The 14,828-nt window shown below is 44.0% G+C and overlaps 1 protein-coding gene across 1 annotated transcript in view; it reads left to right on the forward strand.

Annotated features, from left to right (window-relative positions):
* The window catches only part of LOC129336953 (protein FAM47E-like), a 55,975-nt gene that overhangs the window by 16,927 nt on the left and 24,220 nt on the right, over positions 1–14,828 (forward strand). Inside the window, exons 5-6 of the mRNA XM_054990385.1 lie at positions 28–207; positions 13,998–14,156. Of these exons, the coding sequence (XP_054846360.1) occupies positions 28–207; positions 13,998–14,156 (339 nt within the window). The remainder of the gene's footprint in view (positions 1–27; positions 208–13,997; positions 14,157–14,828) is intronic.

The raw sequence follows: 14,828 nt of genomic DNA on the forward strand, positions 1-14,828 counted from the left end.
AAGTGCCTGGTTGGCTTCTATTTTTAGGGAGGTGAACAGTATAACATCGACGAAGCCACCCTCATGAAACTGTTTGACACCAGGTACGAAACCAAAGCTGCCTCATCAGCGCCCATTAAAATTGTGAAGCTGTATCAAGTGCCAGCAGAACTGAAAGAGTGCCTGGGGAGACCTCCGTCCCCATCAGCTTATAAGAGCTCTCTCAAGGTAAGTGTACCAAAGCAAGTCAAAACAAAAGGTAATGATGAACTGATTATACGCTTGAGAGGCCTGCAGAGTTCCAGGAATATTTTTAAAGGAATAGGCCAACAAATGGTAGATAAGTGGTTGGGTTGCAAATCAACACTCTGCTAGTTCGACTCCCACTACTGCCCTGAGCTCAGCAGGTGGCCTTGGGTAAGCCACTCCCCTCAGCCCCAGCTCCTCAGCTGCATTTCAGGGATAATAATAACACTGACTTTGTTCACTGCTTTGAGTGGGGCACTATTCATTCTCGAAGAGGGGTATATGCCCAGTTATTATTATTATTACTGCCATGAGCTCAGCGGGTGGCCTTGGGTCAGACAACTGTATTGTGGGGATAATAACAACACTGACCTTGTTCAGTCTTCTGAGTGGGGCACTAATCTGTCTGGAAGAGCAGTATAGAAGCACAGTTATTCTTATATGCAGGACTCTGGTAGGGATCCAAGGAGGTCTCCAGTAGTGGGCAATCACCCGGGAGTTTGTCCTGTTGCCTGCCAATCACTGGCAATCAGTGGGAGGTGTCAAGCCCTCAGAGATCGCCTGCGACTGGCAGGCAAGTTGGGAAAGAGAGCACCAGGTGCAATCCCGGCAGGGCCCGACGATGTCACTTCCTGAAGTGACACCATCACACCGCACTGGGCCAGAATTAGCCCTGCACCAAGTTGGGGAGCATGCCCGTAGCTGGCATGATGATGGCACTCCCCAGAAGTGGTGCCATCGTGCAAGTGCTGGGAGCACACACTCACTTTGCACAACATGCAGGAGGCACCCGCTGGCAGGGCTGGCGCGCCCATTGAGACCAGAAAGGTGGTGGCCTCGGGGTGCGGGGCGCCGGAGGGGGCACCGGAGGAGATGCGGGGGGCGGGAGCACGCGCCACCAACCTCCTAGCCCTCCCGCCCCGAGCTGCCGCCGCTGCCAGCACACGCCCCCGGCCGGGCTCAGCAGCCGCGGGCAGGCAGGGAAACCAAGCAGGAGAGCTCGGAGGCCACCTGCACGCCTTCCCAGCTGCCCTCCACAGCAATTGGGCTGGCAGCGCGCGAGCACCCATGATGATGTCACACGTGATGTCATCATGCAGGCCGGTGCATGTGCGGGCACCCGGGCGCCAGCCAGCCGCAGACATCAAAATCCCTGGCGCCACTGCTGCCCGCTGGGAAGGGTATAAGGACCTGGCAACCTTTGACGGACAGAAGATGGACTGTGTGATGAATCCCCAGCTGAAAATGGAGTGGCAGGAAATAAATATGATAAAGGAACTCTTGTATTGTCGAAGGCTTCCCTACAAGGTCGTTCTACACGCATGGCAGTAACTGCTTCTGCCACAATGTGATCTATATTAAATGCGCATGCTAATGAACTCCTCCCACATTAATTTTTTTAATATCTTTTTTAAAAAGAAGAATAAAAAGACAATAGAAAGTGCACAAATAATCTAGAACAGAATACAGAATAACAGATTTAAACTAGAACAAAAAATGTAAGCAAGATATATAACACAGCTAAATTTCATAATATTACTCCTCTCTCTCTCCTTAATTACCTGTACCCCAAATTTTATACTCAACATTCTATATTCAATCATATATATCACATTGTATATTCAACATTTTTAAGATCTTAATTTTATAATTGATCTATATCCATGTTAGTTATTCTTGATTTTTCTTAATTTCCAGCTACGTATTTTTTTAAAAATCCATTTTTCCTGGAATTCCTGCGTTGGTCTGTTGTGCATTTAAGAAGTTAATTTAGCCATAGAGGCATATTCCTACAATTTATTCATCCCTTCAATCACACCTGGAGAAAATTCTGTCTTCCGTTTTGCTGCATATGCAACTCTCGCAGTTGTTACCATATACTTTAAAAGTTCACCATGGGCTTTTGTGATATTACTCGGTAAGATATTTAATAACATATTTTTCGGGTTCTACGCCAAGCGAAACTTTAATATCTTTTGCATCTCAGCCCACATTTTTGACTGCTGCAAAATCACATCAAGACAGTGATTGTAGAATGGAAAAAAGAACAGGGAGAGAAGGAGTAGGAGAAACATCTTAGCAGCTCTTTAACATCTCGGCAGCGGATGGGCTTTCTACTTTCTGTTTCAAGTGTTATATTGGGCCCTACAGCTCTTAGCCCTGGCTTACAGCCTACATCTTCAAACCAGTCCATCAAGTACATCTTGGGCAGGTCCTGTCCGTTTGTGATCAGTTTATTGATATGGCATTGATTCTGTTGCAAGCTGCTTAGGGTCCCCCCGGAGAGAAAAGAAGGATATACAAGTACTTAAAGTAATTAAATCAGTGCATTGGCATGAACTAGTGGGAACCCTCTATCCTCAGCTAAATTCTGTGACCTAATGGCAGCATTTCTGCAAGGCAGCACAACCAAGAAGCCTCATGTTCAGTTCGGGTGGTAGTCAATGGACATGGTTCAGTGCCTTGGCTCTTCACCAGAGCGCAGGGAGAGATGGCATCGAGGCTTTCCATCTGCATGCATTCAGAAGAACGTCTCCATATTTTCTTATACTCTGTGCTAGATGGGGTGTCTCATATCTTGCATTAATGTACCAGCTCCCCCAAGGAGATTCTTCATCCATTTCAGCAGGGCAACTAGGTTGCTAAAGGCTTAGATAGAAGGTTCAATCAGGTGGACCCCGACCACCATCAAGAATGGCTGAGTGCCGGAGGAAAGAGGGCAGAAGGAATTACAGGAATTGCCAGGGCTTTTTCAGCAGGAACGCGGTGGAATGGAGTTCTGGAACCTCTCGAAAATGGTCACCTGGCCGGTGGCCCCACCTCCTGATCTCCAGACAGAGGGGAGTTTAGATTGCCCTCCGTGCTGCTGCATGGAGGGCAATCTAAACTCCCCTCTGTCTGGAGATCAGGGGATGGGGCCACTGGCCAGCTAACCATTTTCTTCGAGGGCAACCGAGTTTCACCACCTCTTTTCCCAAGGAAAAAAGCCCTGGGAATTGCACAAACCTATTCAACACTCAGTAGGTGGCCTCTTTCTTTCAGTGTGCAAGTCCACATTGTAACCCAAACAAAGGCAGTGTTTGACTTCTTTTTATTCAATTTTTTTATTTATTTACATTATTTATAGTGTGCCTTTCTCACTGAGACTCAAGGAAGATTACACACCATAAGTTACTATGATCAACAGTTGGGACATTCAGTAAATAATGCAAGTGGTGGACTGGTAAGAACGCGTGAAAATATTGGATAAAGATACATGAAGAGACGCAGAAGATTTTCAAACTCAGATTTGAGCTAAATCCAAAAAACATGCTGTTAAACATCCTACCAATTAATACTGGGAAAGAACAGGGAGACCTTTTTCATTACATGGCGACAGCAGCAAGAGTGCTGTACGCAGCAAAATGGAAAACAGATACGTGCCCTGATGTGTCAGAGTGGATAGGTAAGATTTATGAATATGCATCAATAGCCAAATTAACTACTTATGTACATAACAGACCAATATCTGAATCTTGGGGGAAATGGTTGGATTTCTTTGACTACTTAGGCAAAATTAACATTAATTAAGGAAACTTACTATAAAGTTAAGAAGATAAAGCACAGGGGTATGACTAACCAAAAAAGCTAATATTATAGTATGTATAAGTATAAGTAACCAAGGAGAAGGAAGGAGAGCCATTACACAATTCAGTAACTGTGAATGTATTTTTCTATTGGTTTAATTTAATTTTAAATGCAGTGCGTGTATAAGTTTCAAACACATTTCAAATATAGTGTTTACATAAGTTTGCATAAGTCTCAATTTTATCTCAAATGTGGTGTTTGTATAAGTTTATTTTATGCACTTTCTATTGCTATATCTTTTCTTTTAAAATAAAATTTCTACAACATAAAAATAAACAACGCAATAGGGTTTGGGTAGCCCAAAATTTGAAAACAAGCAGAAATCTGATACAGAGCTAAAACAATGCTGAAACGAAGTGTTAATGACGCATTAAATGACTCCGAAATGACCTAGTAGGAGCATACTTACAACAACAGACCGTACAAAGTAATATGCAGTCCCTGCCTATTTACCAGAGCGTCTTTCTGAACCATTTCCTTACAGTACAGCCCTCCTACCTAAAAAAAGCCCTCCTGAATGATTCAGTTTAGTATAGTTTGTGGAAAGCCTAGAGAGTAGGACCAGGGCTTTTTTTTCTGGAAAAAGAGGCGGTGGAATTCAGTGGGTTGCCCTCGGAGAAAATGGTCACATAGCTGGTGGCCCCGCCCCCTGATCTCCAGACAGGGGGGAGTTGAGATTGCCCTCCGCACCACTCGGCGGCAAGGAGGGTAATCTAAACTCCCCTCTGTCTGGAGATCAGGGGGCGGGGCCACCGGCCATGTGACCATTTTCAAGAGGTCCCGGAACTCCGTTCCACCGCATTCCCGGTGAAAAAAAGCCCTAGTAGGACCCTTCCTAACCTCTTCTGGCAGGCTATTCCACAAAGCAGGGTCCACAACAGAGAATGTGTTTGTATGGGGAGTTGCCGATTTTTCCCATTTGCACGGTGGCTCAGATGAGCAAAGCTGTTGCGGTTATGCATATGGAGAGAGGTAGTCCTACAGATACAAGGGACCAAAGCCTCCTGACGATCAAGTGACTCAAAGGAGTTGATTTCTGCAAGAAAAAAAACTGGGACTGTATTGATGATTGTAGCGCTCCAGATGTTGGGAAAGTTTGTTGTGTTGTCTTGCAACTCTTCATGCCAATGCAACAATGGATATGGATACAGAGGCTACAAAAGTCTCTGCTGGGTCTGATCTAGGTTTGCAGTTGGCAATCCCCAAGAGGAAGGGAGAGTGGCAGAGAGAGGTGGTCTGGCATGTGACATCACTTCCGGTGAAAAGCGGAAGTGATGTCATTACATTGGGGGCCACAGTCTAGGATTTGGCCAAAAGTGTGGGTCTGGGTGACTCCTAGAGTGTTGCCTCTAACATAACGATGTCATTTCCGATTTTCACATTGGCTGATTCCGCACACGTTGGATAATACACTTTCAATGCACTTTATCAATCGTTTGAGATGGATTTTTTGTTCCTCACACAAAAAAATACGTTCCAAATGATCTCTGAAGAGGATTGGAAGTTTGGAAGTGCATTATCCAACGTGTGCGGAATCACTTAAGGTGTGCTGGCATGATGCTGGCACATACACACATCCATTTCCATCATTTTTCTCCTGCTCATGTAGGAAGCACCGTTGGGAAACAATGGTAAGTGGCAGGAATCTCCTGTTACCGCTCCTCTGAAAGCGACCAGCTACAGAAGCCGCAAATCTGAATCTGGCAACAATAGACGCTACAAGAGTCGGCTCAGTGCTGAACTACTGAGTCAGAAGCAGTTGACTGCTTCTGTTTGGGAAAGACTCGTGGCGCCAACAGAGAGGGAAATTTGGAAATGAAATTCCAGGCTATGTTAAAGAAGGTAAAGGCTTCAATATTTGCATCGCTTTACTTGGTGCAGAAATCAAAAACTATAATGTTGCCATCAAAGCTGACGGCAACATCTTGCTTCACTAAATCATAGCCTATGAAGAGAGAAGAGCACAAAACCGGCAACGAGCTATTGCAACAGAAGCTGATGCCAGTATCAATTGCATTTGCAGAAGTGAATCTCGGAGCAAGAAATAAATAACTCTTGGCAGCTATTTTGATGAACAAATACTCTTTGTCCTCTTCAGGTGATGCCTGAAAAGTACTTCATGTCTTGTGACTAATGGCCAAGTGTGTGTGGTAGTTATAGGGAACTTTCTTTGGGTGACAGGCAGACAAATGAGTGACATCATTTTTTTCATTGTGTACACCATTTCAACATGACATTTGACAGATAAATTAGAAGCACAAACAATCAAAGGGTCCTATGCCAGTTCAGATATTTGATGAAGGCAGAGCTGCTCCCATTCAAAGCAACTGGCAAAATTCTTGGCTGTAGCAGACAATAAGCCAGTATTTCTTTCTTATTTCCTTTCCGAGCAACTGTAACAAGACAATAACTATTTCAGAGTGAGCGCAGCTATTGTAGCTGTTCAAAGAGAACTGAGACCGAGATGCGGGGGGGGGGGGGAGAAGACCTGATCCTGACTGTAGTTCGTATCTTATAAGATCTACCAATCTAACAGCGTATTAGAAAGTTTAACTTTAAATAATTGTATTATGAAGGGAATTCAATACTTGTAGTTGTAGTCTGTGTTTTTATGTTGTTTTTTCCCTCCCCTCTTGTTTCTTTTTTCCTTTTTCTGTTTGTAGTTTGTAGTTTTGTAGTTTTGATGTTAGTAATTAAAATAAAAAAATTAATTAAAAAAAAGACAATAAATATTTCTGGAGGATTTAAAGAAGATGATGCAAGTATTGTCTTTTATGCCCACTGTGGATAAAGTGTATTGGTAGCTAAACACAAAGAGGAAGATAACAAGCATGGCTGCCTGATAACGTCAATGGTTGTTGAATCAACAGCTGGTATAAATGTACTGCTGCCCGTGGCTCATGTGATGGATAAAATCAGGCACATCATCAAAGTCTAAGTATATTCTAATATGTACCAACTTTAATGAATTTTCCTGCTTAACAGAAGGTCTGGCTGACACAATCCCATTTCATCAGTTTCGGACTGTGATGCAAACTCCCTCGTTGCTGGGCAAACTCCCTTGTTGCTGCATGGTGGAAAAACAAGTTGGAAATGATATTGTTCAGATCCAAGTCTTCTTAAAAATTTGAGGAAAACGTGGCTTTCATCGAGAAATCTACCGATCAGCAGAAAAATTATGCAAGATGTACAGCCTTCCTAATGAAGCAGTTGGTTTTGGCAAATGTCTTTGGCAAATGCCAAATATCTGAAGCGTCGCCTCCTACAGGTGGTGCTTTAAAATTCCACATACAGAGCACATCATCCGTTGCTGGCACTGAGGAAAGCAGCTTGTAACATTCCACACCTGGTTGGATAAAATATAGTGGGAAAATTGTCCCCAAGCTCTTGTCTCTGTCTCTAATATCTGATGCTTGCGACAAACTCATCACTTGTGGATTCTCTACTGGCTGGAGATCAAACAAATGTAGTTGTGCAAAATGGAAACTGCATTGTGCCCCAGCACGCAAGTGTAGGACTAATTAACATTCTTGCAAGAACAAGAACATCAATAATAGAATGGTTACCAATATGTTTCGGTAGTGAAAAAGTATGAAGCAACAAACGTCATGGTGCAATACATTGGCACATGTACTGTAGTTTTGTGTGGGGCATGGAGAAGTAGGACTCTTGAAATGTTAAACTTCGCAGCACTCTCATGAAATGTAGTGGGTGAATATGACAGTTAACCTGGTACAAATACCATATATGTTTTGAAGTGTAGTTTGGCCATGAGTCCAACAGAAGAGTTGTAGCATGTTTGCTGAATTGTCGACCCATTCCTGGATATGCTGGTGTCCAAGTTTACATACAGGAAAATAAAGCACTTTTCAAAATTCGTGCCTTTTTGACCTAGACATTGATCTCTCTGTTGGAAAATATAAGATTTAAGCAAAAAGGGAAAGTCCCTTTAACCTAGTCAAAGCACGCACTAAAAATGCACATACAGAAATGGGAGTCTGTGGTTTCTTCAGCAACGGCTCCTGCCTTCTTAAACAGATGTGTCTCACACCCAAAATACCCATGCCATGCAGCCACCTGTGGTGTTTCCCTGGTTTTTTAAATTCCAAAAAAATCCTCCAGAGTTCTACGTTTCAGTGAAAGAATGGCTTACAGCCCAGGGAAGCCTGCTGCTTAACCCTTTCTATGGGAATGGCACACTTTCTCCTTCATAGGACTCAGGACCTTCCATTTGTACTCAAATTCATCCTCCTTACATCTGAATGGGAAAAATCAATGGGGGTTGTAGATTTTGAAAGGGAAGGTGGCTGGAGAGCGCGAAAAATGACCTTTTCTCAACTCTCTCTTCCTATTTATCATTCTCTATTCAGAAATGCATCCTTTAGAGTATCCTTTTGGGAAATTAAAAAAAAACCAGGGGAAAGAAGAATATACAAGAGGGTGTCCCATCATGTCATTTTTAGGTCTTCCACTGCCAGAATTTGTGGTTCTATTTGGCCCCTCTTGTTCTCGGGACAATGTTCTTAGATTGCCACCTGCTGGCCATTTGGTAGCACTGCATCCACAAGTGATACAGCTTCTCCGTTTGTTCCTTTCTCCAGACATATATCACACACTTTGTTGACAGCATATTTAGACGGGGCTAGCCCAGTCCTCTTCCCTATAGTGACTATGTTATAACAACACGCCTGCCAAAGGGTGGGGGCATGCATGAAAACATGGCCCTAAAGAAGGCCTATAGCTGAGATGCATATAGAGGTGGGGGGTATGGATGAGTACCGTTTGTTGCTTATCTCGGTCTTTCAGTCTTTGCTTTATTTTGTTTTGCTGTGTTTGTAGTCTGCCTTCCTCACCGAGACTCCAGGCAGATTGTGCATTGTAAAACGATGCAATCAGTAGGATGAGACATCTATGAAGCGATGTAGAAGGACTAGGATTACAGAAATCTGAAGCAAGCCCAGAATATTAGACACGGTTCAGAATGCAGAAAAATGGTATTACGTCCATAGAAAATAAGGCAGTAACAGCAGGATACTACATATGGCAAACAGATAACATGTCCTATATGCAGTCTCTTTCTCTTTTTAATAGTAAGAGTCCAGTAGTACCTTTAAGACTAACCAACTTTATTGTAGCCTAAGCTTTTGAGAACCACAGCTCTCTTTGTCAGATGCATCTCAGTGGTTCTCAAAGGCTTATGCTACAATAAATTTGGTTAGTCTTAAAGGTGCTACTGAACTCTTTACTATCTTACAACTACAGACCAACACGGCTTTCTCTTTTTAAGTGCCTTTCTGAACCATTCTGTTATATTATAATCCTAATACTTTTAATATTACCTTTATACAAATGCCCTCCTGATGAATTCTCTTGAACATAGTTTGCAGAAGCCTTCCTGACCTCCTCAGGCAGGGCAGCCCACAAGGGGCGGGCGGCACAACAGAGAATGCACACACATGGGTGGTCGTTGATTTTGCGCATTTGCTTGGTGGCCCCTACAGAAGGCCCTGATCAGATGCGCAAAGCTGTCATTGTGCTGTTAAACCAAAAAGAGTCCAGTAGCACCTTTAAGACTAACCAATTTTATTGTAGCATAAGCTTTCGAGAATCAAGTTCTCTTCGTCAGATGCATGGAACAGAAACTGGTCAAATATAGACCAGTTTCCTCCCCCCTCCTCTTCTATATTTGACCAGTTTCTGTACCATGCATCTGACGAAGAGAACTTGATTCTCGAAAGCTTATGCTACAATAAAATTGGTTAGTCTTAAAGGTGCTACTGGACTCTTTTTGATTTTGCTACCACAGACTAACACGGCTAACTCCTCTGCATCTATGACCATTGTGCTGTTAGACACAGCTTTGAAGCTTGTATTAGCTCTAACAGAAAAGTGTGTTGCCTCTTTAAGGCTTTGAATGATGGGAATTGTAGTTTACACTGCCACCAACGGGGCGAGGGATATTTGAATCCTTAATGACTTTATTCCTGCTTTAGTGTGATTTTTTACAACCGCCCTTCCTCCCTTTGTCTGTACTGAGCATCTCCCATGAGGGGGAAAGATGAGCGCTTTTAACGCACCTTTAAATAAACTGCTATAATACTCAGGTAGCATCCTTCTCTTGGCTGAAATGTAAGTTGGTTTTGGGTTGTTTGGAATGGAATCCCTTGGGTCAGCACGTAGCTAAAGAGGAGTGGTAACTTGGAACTCCAGCAGAGTCATGGAGGACCAGGGCTTTTTTTCAGGGGGTACGCGGGGGAACGGAGTTCCGGCACCTCTTGAAAATACTCGGCAATAGTGCTTGCAAATAATATGATTTCAAAGACTCCCATGTGTTTCTTCCTCATTTCCCTCTTGAGAGTTCCGCCACCTCTTTTCCCAGAAAAAACACTCTGTGGAGGATCATAAGAAGAGAGCAGTGCTGCAGATATGAAGGTCCAAGGCCACAGAGGGCTAGACACGATTGACTTTTCTGCCAGGCCTATGGGAAGTGGTTAAGGCACGGGTGAACTATCCAGCCGGCTTCTCCACGGTGGCCTTTTTTGACCCACCCGCTTTGCTATTACGTTCTTGCAACCTGCCTGCCATATTTGAGAGTTGGAGTGCACGGTGTGCAAACATTGAATGCCACCTCTGGACACTTTGGGTTTTAACTTTTGTGCTCTGTTTTATTTTACAATAATTGTGTATTATTATCTTTTTAACGTATTGTATTATTACTATTATGTTGTGACTTGCCCAGAGCCTGCTTGTGGGGAAGGCGAGTCCAAAACTCAAATTAAATTGTTTGCTATAATAATAACAGTGTGCTTATATACCTTCCATCTGGACAGATTAGTGCCCCACTCAGAGTGGTGAACCAAGTCAGTGTTCTTATTATCCCCACAATACAGCTGGGGAGCTGGGGCTGAGAGGAGTGGCTGACCCAAGGCCACCTGCTGAGCTCAAGGCAGCAGTGGAAGTCGAACCAGCAGAGTGCTGATTCACAGCCCAACCACTTGACCTCTGTGCTACAGCAGCTCTGAGGTCTGAGTTGAGGGTGTTGACATCACAAACATGCTGGTGGTTCCATAAAGCTAAAATATATGTAACATTTAGAGAGAAGCTTTCTTTCAGGCAAAAGATGGTAGGTTCTCCAAGGTAGTTTCCCATCTGTCTCAGACATTGGAAGCTGCCTGTCTTATCGAGTCTAGCCTAACAATGTAAGAGGAGAAGTGACACAGTCAGAGGGAGTGGCAGAGGATACAAATTTTCGTTCAGCTATTGCTCACTAGTCGGTCTTTTCAGTGGCTGCCCCAGCCCCATGGGACAGTCTCCAGGATGAATTAAGTCGGACTTTATCTTGGTTACAATTTCATAAGGACTCCAAGTTTGAAATTTTTAGGAGAGCCTTCAGGTTCACTTAGTTGCAGGGCTTTTTTTCAGCGGGAACGCAGTGGAACGGAGTTCCGGCACCTCTCGTGACTGGTGCCCCCCCCCCCGATCTCCAGACAGGGATCAGTTCCCCTGGAGGAAATAGCCATTTTGTAAGGGGGCTCGTGTGTTTCTCCCTCATTTTTCTCTTGAGAGTCCCACCACCTCTTTTCCCAGAAAAAAAAAGCCCTGCTTAGTTGTATTAAGTTTTCTTGGGGGTTGTACGTGCAAAGCTCTTTTAAAGGAGTATAATTAAAATTGCTGGCAGTTATTTTTGTTGTTTTATGTCTTTATATGATCTGGATCTAAATGGTTTTATTTTTTGTTACCCGACTTGGGTTGCATTATTTTGGAAGAAAAGTGGGCCTGTATTTATATTTATATTTATATTTATATTTATATTTATATTTATATTTATATTTATATTTATATTTATATTTATATATTTATAATATTATATATATATATATATTACACACACACACACACATATAATAAATTTGATTATATAAGATAGGTTTAAATTATGTTAAAAGAGCTATTTTTTAATTGTGTACATTAAGTTTTTGCTAACACTGCATAGGACAAACAACTCCCTTCCAAACTGACTTTTTAGGTTTAAAAAAGGCTATTAAGTAGGATATATGTGCTGTCAAGTCACACTTGATTTACGGGGAGCCCAGCAAGGGGGCTTTCAAGGCAAGTGAGAAGCAGAGGGGGGTTTGCTCTAGTGCCTTCCTCCGCAGAGTCTTCCAGTCTAAGTACTGGCCCTGTGTAGCTTCCAAGATCTGACAACATCAAGCTATACCATTTACTTATTTATGCCATTTATATTCTGCCTTTCTCATTGAGACTCATGGCGTGGGATTAGTACAATTAGTGGCAAGGACAAGGGCAGGCATTTCCAAACAGTGTCAAGGACATTTCCATAAACAACGTCATGGGGTAAAAGAATATAAGTTTACAAAGATATAGTATTAGCAAGGATCCAGTATGGGGTTGAGGAATTGCTGAAACAGAACATAAGCAATTCTAGGGCTGATATCAGACAACATAAGGCACAGGTAGTATATAAGAGTACATATTTAAAGCAACAGATAGTATGGAAGGCAACATAATGGTGAAATCTATGGTTTCTAACTCATTAGTGAAACATCTGGGATCCCTTTCCTACAATACCATCCTCTTAGCTGAGAAAAAAGGCCTTTTTGAATAATTCAGTTTTGCATTGTTTGCGGAAAGCCAGGAGGGTGGGGGCTATCCTGAGTCTGACCTCCTCAGTAGGGTTGCCAGGCCCCCTCAATCTCCCAGCGGGAGACTGGGGCCTGGCTCTTACCCGGGGGGGGGTACTTTGAAGTGACGTCATCACGCAGCCCCCTGGCTTGCGCCATTGGGGGCTGCTGTGGAGCACAGGAATGCTCCTGCGCTTTGCAGCAGCCCAAAACGGGCCCGATCCGTGCCAAAATGGGTGCGGATTGGGCCCGTTTGGGCACGGATTGGGCCCGTTGTGGGCACCTGCGGAGTGCAGAAACGCTCCCGTGTTCCACAGGGGCCCACAATGGACCTGATCCGCATCAAAACGGGCCCAATCTGCGGCAAAAAGGGCACGGATCAGGCCTGTTTTGGCACAGATTGGGCCGGTTTTGGGCTCCTGCGGAGCGCGGGAGTGTTCCTGCGCTCCGCAGGGGCCCACAACGGGCCCGATCCGCACCAAAATGGGCCCAATCTGCACCCATTTTGGCACTGATTGGGCCTGTTTTGGCGCAGATCAGGCCCGTTGTGGGCCCCTGCGGAGTGCAGGAATGCTCCCGCGCTCTGCAGTGGCCCCGATCCAGGCCAAAGGCATCCTGGCAGCGGCTGTGTGGAGCGGCGTGCAGCACCACAGGGGTGTGTGCATGGAAAGTGCATGCCCCCTGCCACTGGCCAGGTAAGTAGGGGTGGGGGCGGGGGATCCCCCGCCCCCTCCGGGGGTCTGGCAGCCCTACTCCTCAGGCAGGCCATTCCATAGGGTAGGGGCCACCACAGAGAAAGCGGACCCTCTGCGTGTACAGGGCAGGCACTGTACATCGCTCCCCCACCCCCAACCTCGCTGCTGGAATCTCTGCTTCTCGCAGTGATCAGGTAATGTATTGCCTTTCTCTGCCATCGATCTCAAGTGGGAACCCGCTAATGCAAATGTCTCTGTAACTCTTTCCAACCTTTATTTCTGAGCTCTTGTATGTCTGCCATGTCAGGCATATGCAACACTTTCAGTAAACATTATTTATTTGAATATTAGCTGCCTCTTTGTTGTCTGAGCAATCTGAAAGACTGACTCTGGTATGCATTGGTCAAAGATCCGCGCTAGCTCACGCCAAACTGCTTGCTAATTTCCCCTATAAAATAGCAGTTCTGGTAACAATTTACTGGAGAGGAATGGCGCGCCCCACACACACACACACACCCTCCATAAGTTGGTTACCCACAATTGCACGCAACATGCAGCACATGAGCAATCAACAACCCACTTTCTCCGAGCTTCTGTTCTGCAGCACAGAAGGGTTTTAATGCTGATCTACCTTGTAGGATTGTCGTAAGGATTATGGAAATAGTGCATGAGAAATCTTTTTAACAACAGCAGAAATGCTAGAGAAATTATTATTGAGCAGGCATGAGACATTATAAACACAAAATGCGTCACTGTGAAGTGACGGAAACTTTCCTGGAAGCAAACAGAAATACTTCTTTTTTTACAGACCTCTTCTGAGCCGAAACAAGAGAAGATAAAATACGGAGCATGGTACCTGCATCCCAAAACATGGAAAAAACTAAAAGTGGAAGAAAAGCCAGCGGTCCCTGACATTCTGCAAAACTTTTTGAATTTAAGGAAGTATGGCAAAAAGGTAGAGAAAATTGTAATAGTGCTTATGCTGTGTAATTCTTCTTAGAGTGACCCCCCCACCCCAAAAGGGAGATCTGAAGTGATAGTGACTGGCTGGAAAAAGGGGATCTTGGGGCCAAGATTGATAGCTCCAGAACGTTGCCTCAATATGCATCAGTAGTAAAGGAATTGAAAATAAAATGGCCTGTATTGTAATGCCCTAGCATAGATTTATGATGGGGTCATATTTGGAAAACTGAGTACAGTTCTGGTCACCCCAAGAGGTGGAAAAGGTGCAGACAGAGTTGACCAAAATGAGCACAACGACAACAACATTTGATTTATATATCGCCCTTCAGGACAACTTAATGCCCATTTATAGCGTTTTACAAAGTATGTTATTATTATCCTCATGACAATCACCCTGTGAGGTGGGTGGGGCTGAGAGAGCTCTGAGAGAGCTGTGACTGACCCAAGGTCACCCAGCTGACTTCAAGTGGAGGAGTGGGGAATGCAACCCGGCTCTCCGGATTAGAGTCCCGTGCTCTTAACCACTACACCAAACTGGCTCTCATTATACGCAAATGAAAGACATGGTTGTGGAGGCCAACTCACTTTATCTATTATGAGTTTTCTTTTTTATATCTATAGTATTTTTATTAGTTTTCAAATAAACAGCAAATAGAAAAAAGAGAAGGAAAAATAA

Source organism: Eublepharis macularius, chromosome 10, assembly GCF_028583425.1.
Source record: "Eublepharis macularius isolate TG4126 chromosome 10, MPM_Emac_v1.0, whole genome shotgun sequence".
Lineage (NCBI taxonomy): Eukaryota > Metazoa > Chordata > Lepidosauria > Squamata > Eublepharidae > Eublepharis > Eublepharis macularius.